We start from the raw sequence: 22,941 nt of genomic DNA, 5'->3' as shown, positions 1-22,941 counted from the left end.
GTATCATTATTGGCATAATAGCATGTATTTCTCACTTTCAAAAAAAATAAATAAATAAAGAGCTCTCTACTGTGACAAATGGCAGGTTATGTTATTGTAGTCAAAAGGGTGCCACACTAGGGATGGCACGATATAAGATTGTATCACTGATAGTGATTATTTCCTTTTAAAACACTAAAATAATCATGAATATTGTCACAAAATGCTTGAAAATGCTGTCTAGCTTATTATCATGATATGTACCTGTAAACCTGGAAATACAGCCTAATTGTTAAGTATTTGTAATAAAATACATGCAACGTTGCCATTTGTTAATTGTATTTGTATCATTTATTTATGCAAGATTTAAGACAAAAGATTGTGGCAACCCTGCTGTAAAAAGTAATGTCATACATAAACACAGGTAGCTGTTTATACTTGTACCATCAGAGTTATAAGCGGGACCCGTGTGTGACTCACAGCGAGGCGCCACATGTGAGAGAAATGCCCCCCCTTCCCTCCCCCCTCCCTCCCTCCACACACACACCCCAGGGTGCGTTGTCGTCAGCGGTCTGCTGTCCCGGCAGCCTCCTGAAGCGGATCCACACGGCGGAGGGCTCGGCAGTTCAACTCCCGACGAGCGCAGAGGAGGTCTCGGTCCCAGCAGCGAGGTGGAGACTGAACCGAAGATGTGAAGACGAACAGCGCCGCGTCTCCTCACCAGCTCCTTTAACAACAGACATTTCTAGTCAACGCACTTTGCAGCGATATTTTCTTTCTTTTCTTTTTAATTAAAAAAAAAATGTTTTTTTAGCATTTGTGAGCGATCGCTATGGCAGTTCAGTTCACATCCGGGCCACAATGCCTTGACTCCATTATTGTCTAAAAACTGGCGGAGAGGTTGATAAACCTTGTTCAATTTTTTATTTATTTTTTTACACTTATAACGACACACATTTTTATAACGTGCAGTGAAGGCTGGGAGCGAGAGGAGATGTCTAACCAAGGAGTCCGGCGGAACGGCCCCGTGAAGCTGCGATTAACAGGTAGCTAGCAACGCTTTTAAATCCCCAACTATATTACCCCGCACACTAGCTAGAAGGGCTCTGTGTATTTGCTGGACGGGGAACAGCTCCCATGGGCCGTGGAGTTGGCTTACCGCCGGGTCGTTCTCCCGTGATTTCCACGGGTTTGTTAACGGCTACAGTGCATTTGAAATATTGCCGGTTTTTACATTGTTAGCTCACATATAAAAACAGGCTTAGCGGACCGTCAGACATGGCTGGATGTGGATATTGTTGTTCTTGGAAATAGTCTGAACCCTGTGGTTGTCGCCAGTAACCAGCAGCAGCCATAACACGGGTCCCGGAGTACCGTGGCTCTAAGTGGGGCTGCTCCGGCACTGGGGTGGCCGACGTGTGGGGCTGATGTGTGTTTATTTAACCTGTAGATGTACGAGTCTGCAATGTAAGAGTGTTGCCCGACTATCACACTGTTACTGACAGACTGGGCTCACTCAAAGTTGGCTAGCCGACGTTAGCCTAGCCAGACAGCCTGCCAGCTTGCTATAATCAAGTCTCTGTGCCAGACGAGCCAGACGAGCCTCTGTTGAGATGACGGGCAGCTCTACAGGTCACAAGTCTGCAACTGCCACCGAGCAGCGGACAGTGTCCCATAACTGCCTGCGGACAGGCAGACGGACGGGCAGCTGCCTCCTCTGATTGTCATTGTGGTCAAAACAGGTCACAGTTGTATTCCTGCATCCTTTCTATGAAGCAGTTCTACTCTGAGCTCAGCCTCAAACCAATGAGCAGGTCACTTTTACAGCATGATCCACTCTTCTTCAACCCCCCCCTTCAGCTGTTTGGTTTGTTCCTTTTCAACACAAACAGCAGAGACGGTTTACAGGAGCACACACTGTTTTGACTGGGAGAAGAGGCCCACAGCTGCCTTTTCTGATGTACGTCCAGGGTCTGACCTGAATCGCATTACGCGATGGCGTTTCCCATCAGGGATGGCCAGAGTAAATATTTAAGCTGGTGTTGTTTCCGATGGGAATGAGTGCAGACGACAAGGAGCGATCGGAATGATGGCAAAGCACATTTTCTAGTTGTCTGAAGTCATTCAGTTCAACACAGAACGAGAAGAGAAACTTCTAAAACAACCTATAGAGTAATACACATGATATACAGGCATATGTACAGTATACAATGCACAACTTTCTAGTGGAGATGTAGACTGTGTTAGCAGGTTTGTCGCTGCAGCTTGAGGGACCGTGGTGGTCTCGTGGTGGAATGCTGAGAATGTGAGTCCACGCTGTGACAAACGGCGAGAGCAGGACCTCGCAGACCGCTTCACCTCGTGAAGCCCAGCGGCGAGACACACCCCTCCAGACTGAACTCCATCCCTCTTCAAGAACAGTATCGTCACTTTTTTTCTTCTTCTCAGTCTGCATAGCTTTGAGTGGAATTTTTTTTTTCCAGTACCACTACCAATCACTCCTCAGGGCATATTTCTTTGTGAATTATGTAATATTGCCGTCCACATGGTGTGCTCTGTCCCATAGCTGAGCTCATATGCGTTCCCTTTCTGTTCCTCTCCAGCTTGGAGAGCCTGTGTGGGACAGGAAGTGCTATAGGACGGCAGCCGTCTGGCGGCACAAGTGCTCACTTTTAGCGGAGAGGCTTCCCTGCGCACTGTCATTATGCATTTCTTTGTTTAGCACTGCACAGCTGTGTATACTAGGTTGATTAGACCGCTGTGTTGGGAGTAATGGGCCCAGAGAGTGTCATTGCGACATTGTAGCTGCATGTTGTCATCTGAAGTTGATTTTTTTGACACATAGCTGCAGACATATTTGTTTCCAGGCAGGTTGTGAATGATGACTTGCTGCATTTAAACAGGCCTGTAGCTGTTTGTGCTTTAGGCGTCTCTCCTTGCTGAGAACCCCCCCTGTCCATTTGAACCAGATGTTGCAGATGTTTGCCAGCTATTAAACTGGAAAAATATGGCAAAGCAAGCTGCTAAAACTAACACTTGGGGTGAGAATTGCCCCTTGACAACACGGGACATGTTTCCATTACACTTTGCAGCTGATCACTTCTAAATTGCGTGACGTACAAACATGGCTAATGGCATAACACGCATGATCCACCGGGTCATAAATTACATCACTGCGGCACGGCTCGTTGCTTTGTCTGATCATTCTTAAATTCCGATGTGCAGACATGGCGCGTGATGTAATTTGCACTGCTTTCCGCGCAACCTTGCGTTTGATGACACTCGTCTCGATGCCAAGTCACAGAGTTCCCACTAATATGATTGAGACTCGGCAGAATAGGGAACGCATTCCTCCATTCGATCCGGGAGTCACAAGCTGTCTACCACATCGACGTGAAATCAGCCTCCTAAAATTTAGCGAGAGGCATCGCCGCTCTGTTTTACTGTTTTCAATACATTTTCTGCCCAGAGGTACAACAGAGTACATTTCTGCTCTGATTCAGATTCGGGACGTTTATTGCCCCGTTTTTGTCTTAGCTGGGAGTTTACATGTGACTTGTTAAGCATATGGTTTGCTCATCTGAATTCTTTGGCGCGGCGCAGACCAGCGAAGAGAGCTATCTCAGTGGGATTCCCTAAAATTCTCCATTCGCATTCCCACCTCTTCCTCTCTGAGTCACTCCTGTTCTTTCCGACTGTGAGCCCCGTCCCCCCTCAGACCCAGGTCCAAAGCACATTTCACTCCCACCCATACTAACCGAGCTTCCTCCGCTCTCACTGATTCTTTTTCTGTCTGATGCGCTCTCTGTGTGGGTCGTTCTCTGCCTTTTCAGTTAATCAGCTGCCGTTGCAAATTAACAGGATTTGACGACGCTGTGCTGATTCTCCAAATAGGACGGCCTGCGCTATTATCTTTGAACACATAGTTGCAAATTGTCCCTTTTCATTTCCCTGGTGAGATAACTGGCAGTTGAATGGACGCAGATGCTGCTTTAGAATGAAACAGACTTATTTTGAAGACTCAACAAAGGCCCTGGGGTCTCACACTGGCCCACTGTGTGGCGTGGAGTGAAAGGCTGGGGTCTCTCCTCTTTTCTTAGTGCGAGTCCTCTCTCTTTCAATGCAGCTTGGTCTCACTGTAGTCTACAGATGGGGGTCTTTTGGATGTCGGGATATGAAGAAACCAGTACAGATGGGGCCGTGGAGGCACAGGACCTGATGATCAAGCTCGTTTTAATGTGGTCTGAGCCGGCTCTCGGTACATTTATGTGGTCTCAGTCAGAGCCATTTTACTGAGTGGTTGCATGGAAGTGATTTGGGATTCATCTGAGCGCTCAGACAGGATACATAGTAAATACACAGTGATTAGCTGCATGTGGTGAACTGTTGGCTCTGGTGGTCCATCGTGGATGTGCATTCTGAGCAAACATTTTCACGTTTTGCCTTAACAAGATGTGAAAGAAAACAAATACAATGGAGGCAAAAGGCCAGAGAAAAGAAACAAGCGGGTGGGGACGGGCTGGAGGAATCAAAGGGCCAGTGTAACGAGCAATTATTGCACATCATTTGTAAACATTTTCCTTCCCCCTGCTGAGAGCCTCCCATAATTTTAAATTGTTCCATCAATTAATTGACTGGCTGGGGTTTGGCTTTCCTGTTGGTTTAGCTGCTCTTCAAGGAGGATAAAGCCTTCTGCGGTTGCTCTGCCCTCAACCGCCGCCAGTGATGGTCCAGAGGAGACCAGATGTAGCAGGGGGAGAGAGAGTGGGCAGCTTCTTAGAGAGGAAGTGCTCCCCAGACCCAAACACTTGTCCAAACGTCACCCTTGACAGGTGGGGGAGCAGAACAGTCCAGAAAGCCCTTTTGTGGTTAATAATGAAGTGAAGGATTGCTATTTCTCAGCAGGACATTAGGCGTCTCGTTGTATCACTGCGTGGTTTACAGCTCTGTCCTGTCACTGCATTATAACAGCGCACCGTGAGTTTGATTAGCGAGTGTTTCCCGTGTGGTTTTGTTGGAGATGGACTCTTCCTGCTGAGGAGAGTATCAGCATGTCAGAGTGGCTGCTTTGTAACAGTGACAACAGATAATATTTTCTTGTATCCACACACATCCTGTTTCATTTGGAGCCTGAACGTACAGATGACCTACCATGCTCTCTGTTTAGACTGTCCTACAGCAGTGATTCCCACCCAGGGCTCCTTGTACACAGAGGGTATTTATACAGGATCTGTTACAAGTAAAAGTCCTGCATTCAAAATCTTGTTCAGTAAAAATATGTGTATAAAAAAGAAAATGTCCTTGAATACAATTAAAAGCCAAATGGGCTATGTAGGTCTTACAATATTCTATATTAAGATATCGTATTATTATTGAAGCAGTGACTTGTAAAATTCAATAGAGGTAATCTATACATTTCTATAATTCTAATTCTGTTCTTTTGGACAATGCATTGTATTTCATATACGCATTATAAAGAAAATGTAAAGTAAAAAGTGTAATATTTCCCTCTGAAATGTAGCGGTTAGAAGGTAGCATCAAAGTTGTACAGAGGTACAGTAGTATTTGAGTAAATGTACTTGGTTAAAACTGTGAAAGTGTACCTGAACGTTCCTCTTTTCTTTGTTTTTTTTGCATTTTAGTGTTTTTGTAGTCCGTATGCTGGAAGCCATGGACGATTACAGTTCATGAAGAATTTAAATTAGGCTGGTGCATTGAGTCAGGATGAGTCATATCACTTTACATCTCAGTTCAGGATCCCGACACCACATGGCATGCTTGCACTGGCCTCCTGTCGCCCTGTAGTCTTTGGCCTTGGAGAAGTGTTAATCCTCCTGGGTGGTTTGGGGAAAGACCTTCTTCAAAGGCCTGCTGTGGTGGTTAATGGGTCAAAACTGGATTAGCAGCGAGTGTGACGGACTCTTCTCCTATCATTCCTGCCTGGCTGTAGTCCACGGTGCCCCCCTCCCCCCCAATCCCATCCCAGACCCTCTATTTCTTGCCTATTTCCTAAACTAGTGCTCACTTTGAAGTTATAAACTCCACTTGAGGGTAGTTTTTTAATCAGAGACGGCTGCATGCATGTCCATATCCACCCCGTTTGACATTAGACGCCCTGAGTTTTCTGCAGACCATCTTTATTGAAGAGGAATATACACGTTATTCAGTCTGGCTTGTGTTACTGATTAGGACAGCCTTGTGGTATTATTGTCTGTCACTGTGGAAAAAGTGACTTGCGAGGATCATTAATGAATCGCGTTGACAGTCGAGTTCATTCAGACTGTAGGCCTAAAATGAAGAAAGCATAAATTCATGTGATAATGTCTACACTGCATATGTGAGACAGTGGCATGAAGCCTGTTGTGGCTCCAGATGGAGTCGCATACAGTCCGCTAAATGTCCTCAGCGTCTGTGACAATGGTAGTTTTTGGGTCATTGTCGTTTCAGGCCTTGTTGCATGTCAGTTTTTGCAGCTTTTATCACATGATGTGCATGGAAGAGCTCGGTTACACTCGGTCTACACAGTTGATCTGAACCTCGATTTGTTTATTTTTTATGGTGGCGCCTTGTTGACACGGATCTGACGAAGCGTGGCAAGGGAGAGCATATCAAAAGGGAGAACGCTCCTAAACCTGAAGAACTTTTGGTTCCTGAAAGAAATGGAGCAGCCCTCTGCCATCATGTGTTTATTGGGAAAGTTCATGCTGCAGAGGTGATGCATGCAATCTTCTGTCTCACCACATCTCTAAGTTTTTGCGTAGGTAAGAGAGAAACATGCGGTGGTCCACCATCACACCCAATGCTGGTGCGACAGAGCAATCTCCTTTTATTGTCATACTGGGCAATGTTGCAGTACTCTGGGATGTCAAGGTGGAGCAGTCTGCAGGAACTCTCCTATACTGTTCCACTTTTGATCTGGGATTCAAGCTTCAACATTAAACTTGTTCCCCTCTTCGTTTGTGTGTAGGGATGTCTGCGATTATTATCATCTCTCAGCAGTGTGCCCAGGTGAGATCGCAAGTTCACTCTGATAAATATCCACACATGCAAGCCCAGCTGTCTGATGAAGGAGCATAACCTGAGAATAATTCTTCAACATGCAGGCTCCGCTTTAAACCTAGATGGACACGGGTTGATACGATTAACTCTGACTAACCTCGAGCAGATGGGGGGGCTTGGGGGGGGGTCTCTCAAGTCTCCAGTGTTACCGGCTGGAGGGTGGGGAGTTGGCGCAAATGCCGCAAGACGCCAACAGCTGACTGAAGGCGTCTGTCCGTGCCTCGGGCCTGACGTTTGAGCCCCTTCAGTCCTCTTAGGAGACGGGATCAGAAGAGAGATGTTTATATTCACACCGGATCACCTTACCAGTGGCACCTCAGCCGAAGTTGGACAAATACACCGCAGGATTCCTGTGAGGTGTAAAAAAAAAAAAAAACGTGCACAGAGAAGCTAACGTGATATTTCAACACTGTGCTCTCTGCTCCCTCGCACTCTTGCACTAGAAGAATCCTAAATATGTGCAGAGCCCTCATAGGTAGTCCTTATCCATTGTCTCTGATGTGGAACTGTCTGGTTGGTAAGATCTGCGGTTTGATTCGCAGGATGTTCATTATCACACTAACCTTCAATGCAAAAGTGGGAGTGCCGAATGCCTGTTGATTCAGCTCCCGGGCAGATGCTCCAGAAGCTGTAGACAGTCATGTTGGGAATGTTCAGAGATGTAGCCTAATATTTACTCCTGCACAGCTTATTATTATAGGCTTAGCAAAATGATGTAGTCATTAACTGTCCAGGGCTTAAGGCTAGTGCATTTTTATGTTACCTTGGTTTTCCCCCGCCTGAATGAAATAATTGTTTTGGCTTTGGTTACATTAGAGAGAACTGAGCTCAGGCTTGTGGTGGTCACACGTAGCATTCTCCACACATCAACACGTTTTACTCAATCCGAAAGCTGTTTAAGCTCCACACTTTCACTTTTTAAAGCTTTTACATGTCGATACGACATTTGGGGAATACCAAAGGTTTGATAAGATTTGTCTAATCCCCATGTTCGAAACAACCTCAGCAGAAGTCTTAAAATATGCCTTTTATTTTGACAACCCGCGCCCAGAGAGATGATTTCATCAGAGCTTGGCTAAATTTGGGTCAGACACGATGACGAGACACGATGACGCATGTCCCGCAGACACGTGTCATCTAATTTAAACATGACTGAAGCACATGGTGAAAGCCGTTTATAGTGTGCACCTGCAAGCAGTTGCATTTGGTCATGGTTTTTGATCAAGGGAGGATGTACGTCTTGTGTATACCCGGACGCCAGTCAAGAACTTTAATAATCTGCAATTCTTTTGATAATCAGTACATTGTTTTTCAAACCATAAAAGTGAGATTCTCTGATTCCAGCTCATATGTGATCATTTGTCACATATCTTTGGATTACACACTTTTATGTGGATTTTAAGTCACTCGAAGTCGTCAATTTAATTTACTATTCTCAAGACATAGTAGAACATGTCTGTGCTTTTAGCTACGGTTACGACAGGATTACTATCTTGATTCTTAAAAGTCTGAGGGTCCTCTCAGTCCAACACATTCATTGGCAAGCACCACCATATAAAAGGAAAAATATGACTGGGTGGTAATGATGTAACACTGCTCCCAGATGAAGTTGTGAAATCGTTCCTAGAAACTAAAACTCCCCAGGTTTGGGAGGGGAAAAACCAAGTGGAGACGCAGAGCGGCATTTCTGGCATTTAAACGCAGCAGTGTGGTGGTCCTCGGCTTCTGTTAAACAGGTTGGTACGATCCAACCTCTCCTCTGCAGCTCGGCCCAGGCCTCCACTCCACTCTCCTCCATTACATCAGAGAGGGCAAAGCAGCCAAGAAGCTCGGAGAGCTGCGGAAAACAACTCGGGTCCCGGCCAGCAGTAGTGCAAGCTTGCAGAAGCCCAATGCTGCGCCGCGCTCTGATTCGCTCACTGTTTGGACTTCTCACTTAGCTGCAGCGCTGGAGGTACTGTGGAAGACTTAACTCGCCTGGATGACTCTCCGGTAGGAACGTTGTATCACACGGAGTGGAAAGAGAGGGTGATGTACTATGCAGGAGGAACAGGAATGCCACTAAAAATTGCCATTATGGCATGGTTTCCCACTATTTTTGAGCCCAAAATAGCCGGGGTGGACTCCTCTATTATGCAATTACTGTGGAGTGTATCACGGAGGGAAAAGGTGACGTGAGATGGATGAAATGTTCTCACAGTTAGCGTGATGCCAGCCACTTTCCTTTCACTGTGAATGTGTGTGGTGTGTTTCCCCATGTAGTCAAACAGGTTTTGCAGAGGAAGATTGCTTTTTTTTAACCATAGTTGGTGGATTTGCATCTTTGTGTCTGTGTTCAAACACTGGTTTGGTTCGAAAGCAATCTTGGTTTAACAATATTGTTTCCCACAGGAGTTTACTGTGGTGACGGTTCATTTGGTGAAACCAGTAACATGATTTCTTTCAGGTTTGAAAGTTATTATGTTTAAGGTATATATTATTTCCATCAAAGATTAATCTACTTATTCTTATAACATTTTAAACGTGGGTTTACCCAGAGCCCAAGATGACGTCTTCAGATGTCCAGTTTTGTTTGACCAACAGTCAAATAAACAAAAGTTTGTAATCATGGATGGATGGCTTATCAGCTATTTTAAAATAGAAGAAGCTGGTACGAGATACATTTAGTATTTAATCCTCAATAAAATGATTAATAACTAAGTAAAGGTGTTTGTTTGATGATTTTCAGCTAAAACTGCTAATGTCAAGTTAGCCAAATGTTTTAATGAAAGCAGATATTAAAATAAAAATGCAAAAATCTGTTTTTGTTTGCCCTTAAATTGAATCTGAAAACAAACTATCGGGCAGTTACCACCTCGCAGGTCTATGAGCGTCTCAGTGTGTTTCCCCAGATCTCTCATCCCTTCTCCAGCAGGTGTAGTGATGTATGATGATATATGGCGTCTCTGAGTCATGGTCATTTTTTTATGGAGAGAAGCTATGAGGGATATATGTCTTCTGTCTTTTCTTTCCTCTCAGTCCACTGTTTTAGTAATGCTTCTGGTCACAGTGATTTGGTGCTACAGATGTCCCCAGACGTCCTTTTACTCAACTGTGTAACAGGAGTCCTGGGAATCTACATTTTCTGTGTTTGCTTTGCGGTATTTAATGCACGTCACTGGGACTATGAGTTTCTTAATACGTTTCACTGCTGGTTTCCTGTCCACTCCTCAATTGTTGACAAGATTATTCTCTTTTCTCCTCGCACTCGGGGCACATGTGAAAGAGGGGATGAGTGCCTTTTTTCAAACCTGGAAAGTGGGGATCAAGCTATTTTCCCCCCTCTTTTTTTAGAAGTGTTCCGTTCTGTTTTCCTCTCGGTGTAAAAAAATAATGCACAAGGAGATTTTGTTACTCTTTTTCCTTTCTAATTTTATAAACCTTGGAAATTGCAGGTCTGTTAAGAGGTATTAGAATATTTTCCTGGCACTTAGTAGTTCCATGCTTACTCTGCCACCAATGACTCTAATATCTGTATTATGTGACCAGAAGGAGTCTTATCAGATTTGAATATTACATAAGTGGATTTGCTGCGATATAAAAACCTGCCAAAGCTGGGATATTTCCCAGTGTCTCCAAGTCAATTTGCCTTAACCACATTTCCACAGTTAGCCTGCACCTCGTGAAGACTTGGACTCTGAAATTCTACCCTGCTTCCTCACTCTATTCTGCCTGACTGCAGTTAAGGGCTAAAGTTAAGTGGTGTAGCCGGATCTTTAAAAAGTAACCCACTTTTGTCATGAATAGGGCAGCGCTGGATGTGAATGGGTCATGTGGTTGCCTCTGTGGCAAATGCATCGGACTACTCCATAAAGCTTTTTATTCGGGGGATATTCAAGGATCATTTATTGTCATTGTGTGCAACACAGGGTTGCACACCAAAATGCAGTTGTGGCCTCGTTCGTTTGTGCCACAACGCGACAAAACAAAATGGTAGTTTATTTAGGGGTGGTTTGTCTGGTATCTGCTATTTTGCTGCACTTCCCCTTGCTTACATCATCTCAGAATATAGACGTAGATGTTAAATCAATTGCAACATCCGTCTGTGTGGGATCCTCACAATGGGAGTCAGTTGCTCTGTCACCCACAGTGTTTCCCAGGGGACCAAGGCCCTCTTGAGGAACTCAGGAACTAAACCTACATTTTGTCTGGAGGGGCACTAAATTTAGTTCCTGAAGGAAATGGTTCCTCTTGTTAAAAAACAAAATTCTCTGCTCCCTGCCACTTTGAAATTGCTATTGGGGCAGATTTTGTATGGCTGGCCCTGATTGGTCAAACACAGCCCCCGGGGCAACTGCAACTATCGATATTAGGAGAATCTGCATGGTTCTTTAGATGCGGTCGGAAATGCAAACCAGGGTGTGGTAGAAGTTTAGGTCATCGGGCTCCATAGTTCCTGGGATTTTTGGTCAAAAAGCGTTTTTGGTCGGTCTGAGTCGTTAACTTTAAAATAAACTTGGGAATAATTGTGACAGGAAATGTCACGTCGTCCCATGCCTTACTACTACTCTTCAAGACCCAAGTTCCCAAGTCTTGCTTGCTACTTGCTGGTTTAAGTGAAGGGGGTTAGCCGCGACTATCCCTATCCAGCAACCCAATACAACAGCCTCCCTCCACTGCAACCACATTGACAGGAGCTCGCAAGAGTTCAAGACCAAACATTACCCAACATACTGTCATAGGAGATTGATTAGGAGAGGACTTTAGCAGGAGACGGTTAAAGAACAGGTTCACTAGCACGACCATCAGCACTTGTCAGTCACAATCTCCCCCCCCCCCTCCCTCCATTTAGGATTTAAGTCCCACAGAGTTTAGGGAGGAGTGGAGAGGGGAAAAGGAAGCCTTTTGTTTATAGAAGAACAATGCTACGCATGAGAGTGTGCAGTCCTGGGCCTGGAGTCAAAACAGGGCAGACAGACAGGCAGACAGGCAAAAGGAATGGTTGGGGCCTGGAAGACCAGGGGGGAGTAGCCCACTGTTCGCTGAAGATGTGTCAGACTGTCTGGCGGGCTGGGTCGGTGCACTGGACTGGAGGAACCAGGTGGACAGGAAGGGAGGTTCAGAACGGGGTCAACATGAGCTAGTGGGCCTGAAGAGATTTGTTTAGGTTCACATGGAGTTATGATTCCATGTAACGAGACGATCGCTTAATATTTTGAAACGCCTCCTCCTCTCCCCTCCTCCCTCTTATTAGGCTGTGTTTCCAGACAGTTTTGATGGTAATGTTGGAATATTATCAGGCGGTTGTCTCCGTTCCCACACCCCCGTTTCCTCCACCTCATAGGCTCCAGTGAAATGGTTAACCACAGAGCAACGGGCTACAAACCTTCTGTTCCCCAGGGCGCTCTCTTCTGTTCCCATGCTCCGTTGTGTTGCTGTGTGAACGCCACTCTTAACGCGGCTGTTCATGTCGTTTATGTGTACATGTTCAAAGCAGACCCCCGGTTCCATCTCATCTCGACCGGCGATTGCTACCATGGCGACGCCCCCTCCTCCCCCCGTCCCCTCGACGTCACGTGTCCTCCCTCCCCAGGTGTTTGGCTTGCGTCTGGTGGACTTCATTGATTCGCCTGCACAGTAGGGCTCTTTGTGCGCCAGCCTGTGAGAAACCGGGTCCGTCCTCTCCCCACAGGTGGAACTTTAACTTCACCCCAAGGTCTCCCTCTCTGCCGGCACAGCGCTGCTGTTGCCACTCGGAGGAATTTATTTTTTTTATTAAGAGGACAGGCCGGCAAAGGAACGGGGCTAAGCAAATCCGTGCTGATAATCAGTGGTGTGCGGTGTTTGTTTAGCTTTTCCCGCTGTCCTCTGGGAAGCAGACCTGTTTGGGCAGTAATGTGGAAAGCCATTATGTGACTAATAAGCTGCAGTCAGCCGAGCAGCACCCAGAGCACACACACGACACCCCTGCAGCCACCAGTTTATATTTCCACTTAGTCACTGACACGGTCGCCAAGTATTTGTTTCATCCAGTGGTGGTGTGTGAGGCTGTAGGTGGTTGTTGGATACAGCTGCATTTTTTAAACAATGTTCGTGTGTGTGTGAGTGTGAATGTAAGTGTGTGTGTGAGTGTATGTGTGTGTGTGTGTGTGTGTCTCTCTCTCAATAGGCTACATATCCCTTCTTCTGTGGTCTGATTAAACTAACAATACTCAGTAGAAGAGACGTGGGCCTTCAGCCTAAAAGGTTTTGGTCATTTATCAGATGGAGGGAATATTATACGAAGCCTGGTCCTGCTCAAACCTGGTGCTCCAATAAAGACTAGTTAAACTTATGCTAAGTGACACATTCAGTGGGTTTGTTATCAAAGGTCGGCGCCGGTCTAAAATGTGATTGTAAGTGGTCGGTGACTCTAATGCTGCTTTCTTTGTTTATTGTTCTTTCTTAAATGTCCATACCCGTCTCGGCGCTGCGGTGCGACCGGAATGAGAAACACAGGCGACACAGAGAAACCCTTCTCTCAGCTTTGCCCCGATACTTGCCGTCGCTATGGCGACGGAGGATTTTTTAGATGGGGCGGAGATGCACGGGATTATGTGATGCTTTTCCGGAGTGTTTCTTGTGTGTCCTTGTGACGGAGAAGGAGAAAGTTGGAAGCCAGCAGGAGGTTATGGATACAACGTGTCCTAATAAAACAAACTTATATTTCTACGAAATGCATCATATTCTAATTTCAAACTGTTTAAAAAATAAATGCCACTTATTTGATCATGTATATCCATGATAATGTGATGATTTTTTTATATTTTTATTGACAAAGCCATGAATTAGTTTAATATTAATAACAATTGTTATTAGATACAGAGCAACAGCACTGTCATCAATAAATGTGATAACTTCGCTTGTATTACTTTTCCCAACACCTCAGTCTTAGGTCCATATGAAATCTCGTATTTTTTTCCAAGTTCAGTTTTCTGTTTAAAATGTTCAGTATTCCTGGTGCTTTTGTTGGGAAACTCCAAAACCTGTTTGTGTGGAAAATCAGGGGTTAAAGTTGTCTGGTGTGATCATGTGGTCGTCTTCCACATGACTATGCGTCTGTACCGTTGATGCATAAAGAGAACCGGAGACGGCTTCAGAGGCAGCACCTCGTTCATTCCTGTGAAAGTTGCTCAGTGGCGCATGAAGCGAAAAAAAACTTTGACATTTTCAGATTAAACTAGCCGGATCTTCTGGCGATCTCCTGCGTCACTGGGGCAAGCACTGGCGTTTCCTTTAACCACAACTCGGGTTAAGTGTCGGACTCATTCACATGATCAGAAGAAGGGAAACATTAGTTACAACTTTAAAGACCTAGTGATTAAAATGAGGGCTATTCAAGTGTTCATATTGAGAAGTTGATTCACCTCAAACAAATATCCTTCTGCGTTAAAGACTCTTTCCCAATGTTATGTAAGGGGAAAGTATATCTTGGCCCAAAGGTATCATGTGACGGACCCACAAATTGTAATGTCGCCATTTGGCGGCTATCTAAAATTAGCGCTCTTCCTGGGGGCTGGCTTTGTGTGGTGGGAAATGCTGATATTCATAAAGGGCATCCACATTTTGGCGAGGCAACAACATTGAGAGAAACCACTTTTATATTACCCATTAATGATTAAAAAAACACACACTGTCAAAAATCCATAAGCTTCGCTGCTACAGCAGCTCATTTATTAGATTCTGACGAATATTGACGCATTTGTATTTAGTGAAATATTGTATTTGCGGAAAATGAGTTTGTGCTAAAGTGGTTTTATATTGCGCGCAGGATAATATCACCGCCACCACTCGTTTATGGATAGTGATGAATTCAGTCATTTCTTTTATAAATGTTAGGCTAGCTCGGCCGTTCTGAATTTGTCCCATCTAACCCCTCACCTCGTATTCACTCTGGCAACCCGCTACATAATTGGTTGCCACTCCCTGAGAACAGCGTTGTGTACAGTGTAGCCATGGAACAGAAATGATGTGATTCTAGCTGGCGTCTGAAACGAGCTTTTAATGTTTCTAGTTTTCCCATCATTTGTCTAATCTTAGGGCCATGTGTATGCGGCCATCACATTGTGGGGTTGACCGTGTGTGTGTGCTGACGTATGTGTCTCTCTTCCATTTTAATGTACGGGTCGAGAGAGAGTAATTATATTTGTCGGTGTGTGAGCATGAGCGAGGCGGTCCAGGGTGACCAATAAAACAACAGATTTACGATGCTGCCCTGTAGGTGCACGCTCGCCCACTTCCTTTTCTTTGGGAAGGCTTCTGTCAGCACGACCCCATTTCCCGTCACAGCATACATTTTGGGGCACTTCTGTGTGTTTGCGGGTAAAGAGGCCCCACCATTTCAATTATTGTCGTTATATAAAACGTTTGCGTTGTAACATCAACTTTATTGTATATTTGGACATTTAGCTACTGATGATGTATGTCTGCAGCCAAAATCTGAAATCTGCCCGTGCTGAACCCTTTCATAAGCTTAGATAGTATGTATAGTATTTTGGTTCCACTGAATTAATTTTTTTTCATCATCGGATCAAAAAAAATCCTGCTACTTCTTTCATCGTTTCCCTCGTTACTCTTTCCACTCTCCTGCCTTCTTGCCCTACATTTGGAGTCCCCTTGTTAATCCCCTTTTAGTTTATATATTTCATTTCTATCCAGAAGCGTCACAGTCGCAATCACCACATCATTAAAGGGACTTTTACGAGCTGGAGGTGTGTGAGGAATTCAGATTTACGCCCACAAAGGCAGAGGATTGTCAGAGACCCCAGAGATGCTCCATCAAACATAAATGAGGCCACTCTTTTTTACAGAGGATCCCAAAAACCCAGCCCACCCTTCATGTGGAAGATCTGAGAATGCCTGGTGTCCTCAACAATCGCAGCATCAATACCTCTCAGCCATAGAAACAGTCTTTTAATGAAGGGAGTAGCTAATTGTTCCTTTTGTGGACATGGGAACTGGTAGCTCTACGTCTTCTGGTAGATGTATTTACAGGGAGTTTAATCAAATCATTTAATTATGACTATTGGCTTTTCACCCCAACTTGGAGTGTGGCCATTCAACATAACTATAAACACTTTATTTCCAACGTGGCTGTCGAACACGTCTGACCAGCGAGGTCCGATGACAAGTAAAGTGACCCTTTAGTCCCTCGCTGCCACAACAAGCGTTGATAACCCGTTGATAGCCTGGAGGCTGCAACCTGTTTCCACTCATAGCACAGCTCCCATTCAAATTAAGCTACTCTTCTACAGCTGCACCAACAAAATCAAAAATAAAATGTGCTACATAAACTGTCCCGCAGCTCTACTGTACACAACTTTTAAATAAAGCACGTATGTCATCCTAGCGCTCTATAATGACCGTGTTTTGTGTGTAATGACAGCTGTATTGTGATGGTTGGAGTCCACTGCGTCCCGATGGCTGTCCTTGCACGCTCCTTATTGCAGACTCCTAATTGGCTTCCCTTCCACCATTGTCTCCCTGCGTGTACCATTCCAGCGGTTTTCTCCCCGTTTTCTGTTTTCAGCTGCAATCCGGCCCCTTGTATGTTTTCGCAAGAAGGCTGTGTTGGTATAATTGTAGTGTTGGCTTCCTGCTGTGTGGCTAGCTAAGGGCTGCTCTTACACACAGGAGGGTCTGCAGGTTTTGCCCAGCTTAGCTTAAAGCTGAGCTGGCCATTGTGTGGCCCACGCCATGTCTTGTGTTACTCTGCAGTTGGTCTCACTTTGTCTTTATTGTCCTTTCTTTGTTCTTGTCTGGACTTTGAAGGCAGGGGTTTGTTGCCACGACCTTACCTTGCTTTAGAGTAATCTTTCCCAGTGGTTCACTGTTCTTTCTCCTTGCCTCCTGTGGATTTATTGCATTGTGACTTCTAGACTAAGGAACATAGTGCTCAATGTTTTCCCCCTCTGGAAACACCATTAAATCACCGTTGCGCTCTTTCACATTATGTGCATGTTGTCGGCGGCGTGTGGGGAGAAGCATGATGGAAACACAAAGGCAACTGTCACCTGTTGCCTTCCTGCATCTTTTCACCTCCGCAAAGCGTGCACATGCATGTACACACACACACACACACACACACACACACACACAAACACACACACACACACACACACACACACACACACACACTCATTCATCTGTGCCTCTCTATAATTAATTAGATCAGAGGAGATGGAGTAGGGAACTAGCTGTCCCAGAGGAAGTGTGTGTGTGTGTGTGTATATGTGGGCGTGCGTGCGTGTGTGCGTGCGTGCGTGCGCACGGGCACACTCGTCTGTGTGTTCAGGAAGAGCGCGGCTGAAAGCGATGCATACCAGATGTTTTAGAAATGAGGTGGGTTTCACTGGAACGTAACACATTCCCAGGGATGTTTGCGGAAAGAAATTCTTCCTCATCTGGGAGCATGTTCTGCAGGGGGGGGGGGGTATAAATTTAAGTTAACTCGTCCCGTTTTTCCTCCCGCTTGTCTTCCTTAGTGGGTTTCTAATCATTAAACTAACAATTGTGTGTGTCTTGTGCATCTGTAAACACCATTTCTACGTTGATGTTGGTGAAGCTGGTGATTTGTGTATTTAATCTTGTCGACATGGCACCCAGAAAGTACGTCCTCCTCCCTCTGTTTCCTGGTGGGCAAGATTGTTTCAGCTCAGACATAAAGTGATCCAGGGTGATGTTTGACATTTGTGTGTGTGTGTGTGTGTGTGTGGATTGGCAGATTGAATGTCTTACGTTGCAGTCTGCCACTATGGGTGTGCCTTTGTCTATTTGTGTTAGCAAAGTAAAGTCTGAGCACTTTCACCTGCGACGAGGGGAGTGGGCAAGCCAGGCGGCCAGAGAAAAGGAAACAAAAAGCTAGGACTGCAACTGCCGGCTCTTTTGATCGTAGGTCATTCGGCACTAGGGATCATGGGACGATATAGGATTTTATCCAGCTCACTTACAAAAAAAGCATAATATTGCAAAACTTGCTTATTGATATTTTCATACACCACTACTTTAGAATAGGCAGGGGAAGATAAAGGTATAGATATTTGCTATAGATATTTGTAAATTTTGATTTTTATCAATGAACTGTCTTGTCCTTGCATCGCTAACCTCTTCAAATTGTTCCCAATGTGCATGAGTCTCACACAAGTCAAAGGAAAGCAGCGAGCCGTCCCGTCATACATGCTTGAAAAATGACGGAATGATTAATTGATTATCAAAATAGGTACCACTTATATTTCTGTCAGCTGATCTACAACCAGCCCTGTAGCTGGACCCGACGCCCATGGAAGGTGTGAAATGGGCTCATGTGGCACCATGACGCCTGCTGTCACATTGCAGCTGTCGTCTTTAGACCAGTCTGCTTCGACATAAACAACACTGGGACTGTGTCTCATGGCCAATATTGGCTATTAGTGTTTGCAGTTATATCTGCGGATCGGTCGGGTCATACAAATAAACATTCTGATTAATAGCGGATGGGTTGCTGGCTCCACAGCAGACAGACGCTGTGCACGAGGAACAGCAGCATCACTGCAATGATTATTTAAAACAAATGCATCAATAGCCCACAAAGCATAAATCAAAAAGCAACATAGCTACAGGGACTAGTAGAGGGGGAGTGAAATGTGGGTGCGGCTCTCTAAATCTCGGGAAATAATTAATTCAGGTGGGTGGATGATTTATGCATACATGAGGATTCGGATGATGTTGGAGCCAATCTGCTCAACACTATTGTGTATGGATGCAGTTCATGGTAAATTAGTTTATTTTCTGAAACAGTGGAACAGTGTACTCTCAAAATATGTTATTTAATACACATTATGCAATTTTACATTTGACATTAAACACAACATACACACAGCCTAGTAAAGCTGAACAAGTACATTTAAACAAGATACGAATTATGAGCAGAAAAATAGAGGATGGATTATATCTTATCTCGGATACAGCAAATCAATATGCAGACCAGACCGGTTTCTGTTCCTCAGAAGAAAACCGAAGCTAAGACAAAACTGTATTTCCATGTCCCTGACTCATGGGCTGTAACTCCAGACACCCAGGTGGTGACTGAGCTTCCTCATCCATTCTCACATTCACAGAGGTGGAGGGTGTAAGTGGCTCTGCCTCGTCACCTCGGCAACCGCCTCCATGGCTCTCAGAGTCCATCAACAGGGTCGACCTCTGCTGCTGATATATATATATACATATATAAAAATAAAACCCTTATTTGCTGCTTGTGATTATAATGTTTATGTGAAATCAACACTATATTCTCCTCTTCTTTTTTTCAGTCCTCTGTGCTAAAAACCTGGTGAAGAAGGACTTCTTCCGTAAGTATCTGCCAATCACAGCTACTTATGATAAGCCTACGTTAAACTGTATATGTTTGTGGGTATATGATGCACACAGTGTGAAAACCTCTTGAGATTAAGAAACGTGGATCACGTTGAGCTGATAAAGTTTAGCTCCTGCCAGCCGTCAATGACACGCTGGGATCTACTTATTTCGCCATTTCAACAAAAGTGCTTGAAAGCAGGAGAGTGTTGTCTACATAGTTCTCTGTTACTGACGACTTCTCTGCAACCACTGCATTAAAACAGCCAGTTCATTTTCCCCACAGAGGACTTAAGAAGTCATGTGTGGGTGTCTTAAGTGTCGTGTGCGTGTTTTGGTGTGTTTGGGTCAGGCTGTCATGGTGAGCGAGCATGTAAAGGTCTTCTGCTCACTCAGGTGGTTTCTGTGGTGCCCATTCCTGCCATTCCAACGCTCACAAGCAAACATTCAGTTATGGAGCTGGAGAGCAGCACCGAAACCACAGGGGTGTGTGTCCTTATTTCAGAAGCAAATCCTTTACGTGCCTGTCTGATCTGACAGTATCTTGACGTGTTTGTGTCACTGATTCTGTGTTTAATAATGTAAAACACAGAAAAGCAAATGCCTTTAAACGATACTGCAGCCAACTCATACTGTATTTTACAAGCCATGGCCAGAGGCAATATGTTTTTATGTGCATTATGGTTAAACAGATTAGAATTTGGTGGTCAAAGGACACCGTGACCTCACAAAATATGTTTTTTCCAATAGCTCAAGAATTGATATGCTAATTATGACTAATGTCTAACAGGATAAAATTATGAAGTGGATGATATTTTTGACAGACGGACCCACGGAGGCATGCAACCACGAAAATTAAATAATCCCTTACCAAATTTAGTACCAATTGTTTTTGTTGTGTGACTAATCTGGTAATAAATTCAGCCATAGTCATGTGGTGTATTTGACACCAGACAAGCCTATTAAGAGCAACACAGGCCACAACAGTATGCTTGGCCTTTGGTTTCCATCAGTGGCAACCAAGTTTCTTTAACATGGGGAAAAAATATGTCAACGTACTTTCTTGAATTCAAAATGCATTTAAACAGCTGTAAACATAAAAATAATGTTATGAGTTATGAATTAAATGTATTTTCCTTCAAGGAAAAATAGGTCAAGATTACTTGATTGTTTTTGCAAGGAAACTATTAAGGAAGTAAACAATGAATCGTCTGTGAGTGCCGTCCCGTATCACATAACAGTGTTGTTGACTTCACAGCATCTGTGTCAGTTGTATTTATCACCATCTGCCATGTATCAAGCCGACGTCGCTGTGTGATGTCGTCATTTGTGTCTCGTTAAATGGTTTGATATCTGTTATTTACTCTCGGTGAACGTAGCTGAGCGTGGTGTCCTTCTGTCGTCCCTGCAGGCCTCCCTGATCCCTTTGCCAAGGTCGTGGTGGACGGTTCAGGCCAATGCCACTCTACAGACACTGTGAGGAACACACTTGACCCCAAGTGGAATCAACACTATGACCTGTGAGTCCAGACACTTTAACACATTCATTTTCTCACATCTGTTCTCAAACACCCTCCCCCTCCAACAAAAAAGAAAAAAAATCAGATTCCTTCTTGGTTTATGTGAATACCTCCCACCTTTCCTAAAGACTTAATCTGATTACAAACAGCAGTTTGAGGCCTTGCTCGGGCCATTACAATACCTCACGGTTTTAATGTCTTTTTGTTTTTAATTTAACCTCGATAAGTGAGCACACTGAGAAGTGGTAGGCTGTGTCATTAGCGGGACCTAAACAGTAACAGATGTAAACAGCCCTTGCATCTGGTCTCTCACTTATCTAGATATTATGTAATGACATAACCCTTCAGCAGCAGCAAAGAGTCTAAAAATGTTCCTTGGAGCGGTGTTTAGAGGAAAAGGAAGCCGTCTGCCATAGTATTTTCTTCCATTGACTGAAACACGTGCATGTCTTGTTGTACTCTGATTGCCTTTTCCCAAAGATGGTTCGTCCCGTGAAGTTAACCTGGAAAAAAAAAAAACGTAGACGGAGCGCGTGAGTGAAAATGTGAGAGTGAAAGTTTCCAGTATTCGCCCCGGTGTTTATCCAACCGCCATGCGTAGCCAGCAGCGAGAGGAAGCACATGTCTCCGTTTGTTTGGTTGCCGGGGATACAGGACCCTCTCTCTCTACATGGCTGTTAAATTAGCTGCTCGTGTCACATTTGACAAGAGGGGGGAAAAAATCACGCGTGTGTGTGTCTGTGTGTGTCTGTGTGTGACTGTGTGTGACTGTGTGTGACTGTGTGTGACTGTGTGTGTGTGTGTGCGCTCACCTTTAAAGATGGATCGATGGAGAGGAGAGCTCAGACTTGTGGCTCACTAGAGCTTCTCCACGCTAATTTGTCTCAAGAGGCTGCAGAAGTAGCTGTCTGGAGTTAAAACGCAGGCCAGCGATGAGTTCAACGTCAGTGTTACCCCCCTCTTCTATCTGTAGTGTTTATTGTCATGGCCGACAGAAGGACTCTCAGGTGTTGTGTTTTAATTGAGCAGGCTACAAAGCCGTCTGGCTGGCTCCCACTTATTACAATAGGACCTGTAACACCTGGTGTTCTGTCGACAGCCTAAAGCTGTTGGCAGTGTGGTTTTCTTTTCCCATTTTTTTTGGTATGTGATCATTTGAGAGTGTAGAAAAATGGTGCGTGTGTGTGTGTGTGTGTGTGTGTGTGTCTGTCCAGGGTTTCCTTGATCACAGCCAGCACTGGCCGTGAACTGTGACCCCTTCAGCAACTGTTTGAGGATGTGGCGGACACGCCAAGGATAGAAGACGGTCTATCTGGCCGTCACACTCATTCGGCCCCGCACCAAGCGTGTCAAACAGGCGATCGCTAACAACTACAGGATATGGTTGAAGTAAAGGAAGCATTAGCATAACAACCTCTCTGTTGTCAGTTTGGGCACAGGGCTTTAATCTAATGACGTTTTTAGAGGACCTTCATTTTGATACTGAGGGTCCCTTCAGTGTGCACTCAATCACATTTGGGTTTATTAGGACATCATCAAATATGGCATTATTAAATGAAACCTCTGCAATGTTAAGTACCCAGTCTAGACTCATATTATTAGCACCCACGCGTCCGTCCATTTTCCTCCCACCATGCAAGCTGAATTGTTATGGAAGCGACCAGTTAAACCCTGTCCTCAGTGTTGCTACGTAGTAGAATTAGGGATCATAAGAGATCTGTCACTCAACTTGAGACCCCCAGAAGGTTCCAGCTCCAATGTTGCTATCAGGGCTTCCCTTTTGTTCTGTTTGTTTCTCAGACTTTACTGGTTTTTCTTTCACTTTGACCATATGTTCTTGGCAGTAACTTGCAGGGAAAAGCTCGTAAAAACAGTGCCAAAGATGCCTCTTGTATGAATACAGACGGCCAAATAAAAGGATGTATTTAGAAAGCACATCTGAGTCTTTAAATCGGCTGCTTTTTCCTTTTTATTGCAATTTTCCCATTGTCTCTTCTGCGGGGTGTGCGTGTGCATGTTATTGCCTATGACTGGT

At 44.7% G+C, this 22,941-nt stretch overlaps 1 protein-coding gene across 2 annotated transcripts in view; it reads left to right on the top strand.

Moving 5' to 3' along the window:
* The first annotated feature begins 599 nt into the window (after positions 1-599).
* The window catches only part of smurf2 (SMAD specific E3 ubiquitin protein ligase 2), a 45,201-nt gene continuing 22,859 nt past the window's right edge, over positions 600-22,941 (top strand). The window contains exons 1-3 of one of the 2 annotated variants that reach the window (XM_084036756.1): positions 600-1,025; positions 19,344-19,382; positions 20,798-20,906. In XM_084036756.1, coding sequence (XP_083892882.1) covers positions 974-1,025; positions 19,344-19,382; positions 20,798-20,906 — 200 coding nt within the window. In that variant the 5' untranslated portion in view covers positions 600-973. The remainder of the gene's footprint in view (positions 1,026-19,343; positions 19,383-20,797; positions 20,907-22,941) is intronic. The other variant, XM_084036757.1, reaches the window with a different exon arrangement.

This window comes from Eutrigla gurnardus, assembly GCF_963514095.1.
Source record: "Eutrigla gurnardus genome assembly, chromosome: 20".
In the NCBI taxonomy this organism is placed as follows: Eukaryota; Metazoa; Chordata; class Actinopteri; order Perciformes; family Triglidae; genus Eutrigla; species Eutrigla gurnardus.
This window is presented reverse-complemented; position numbering and strand designations above follow the sequence as displayed.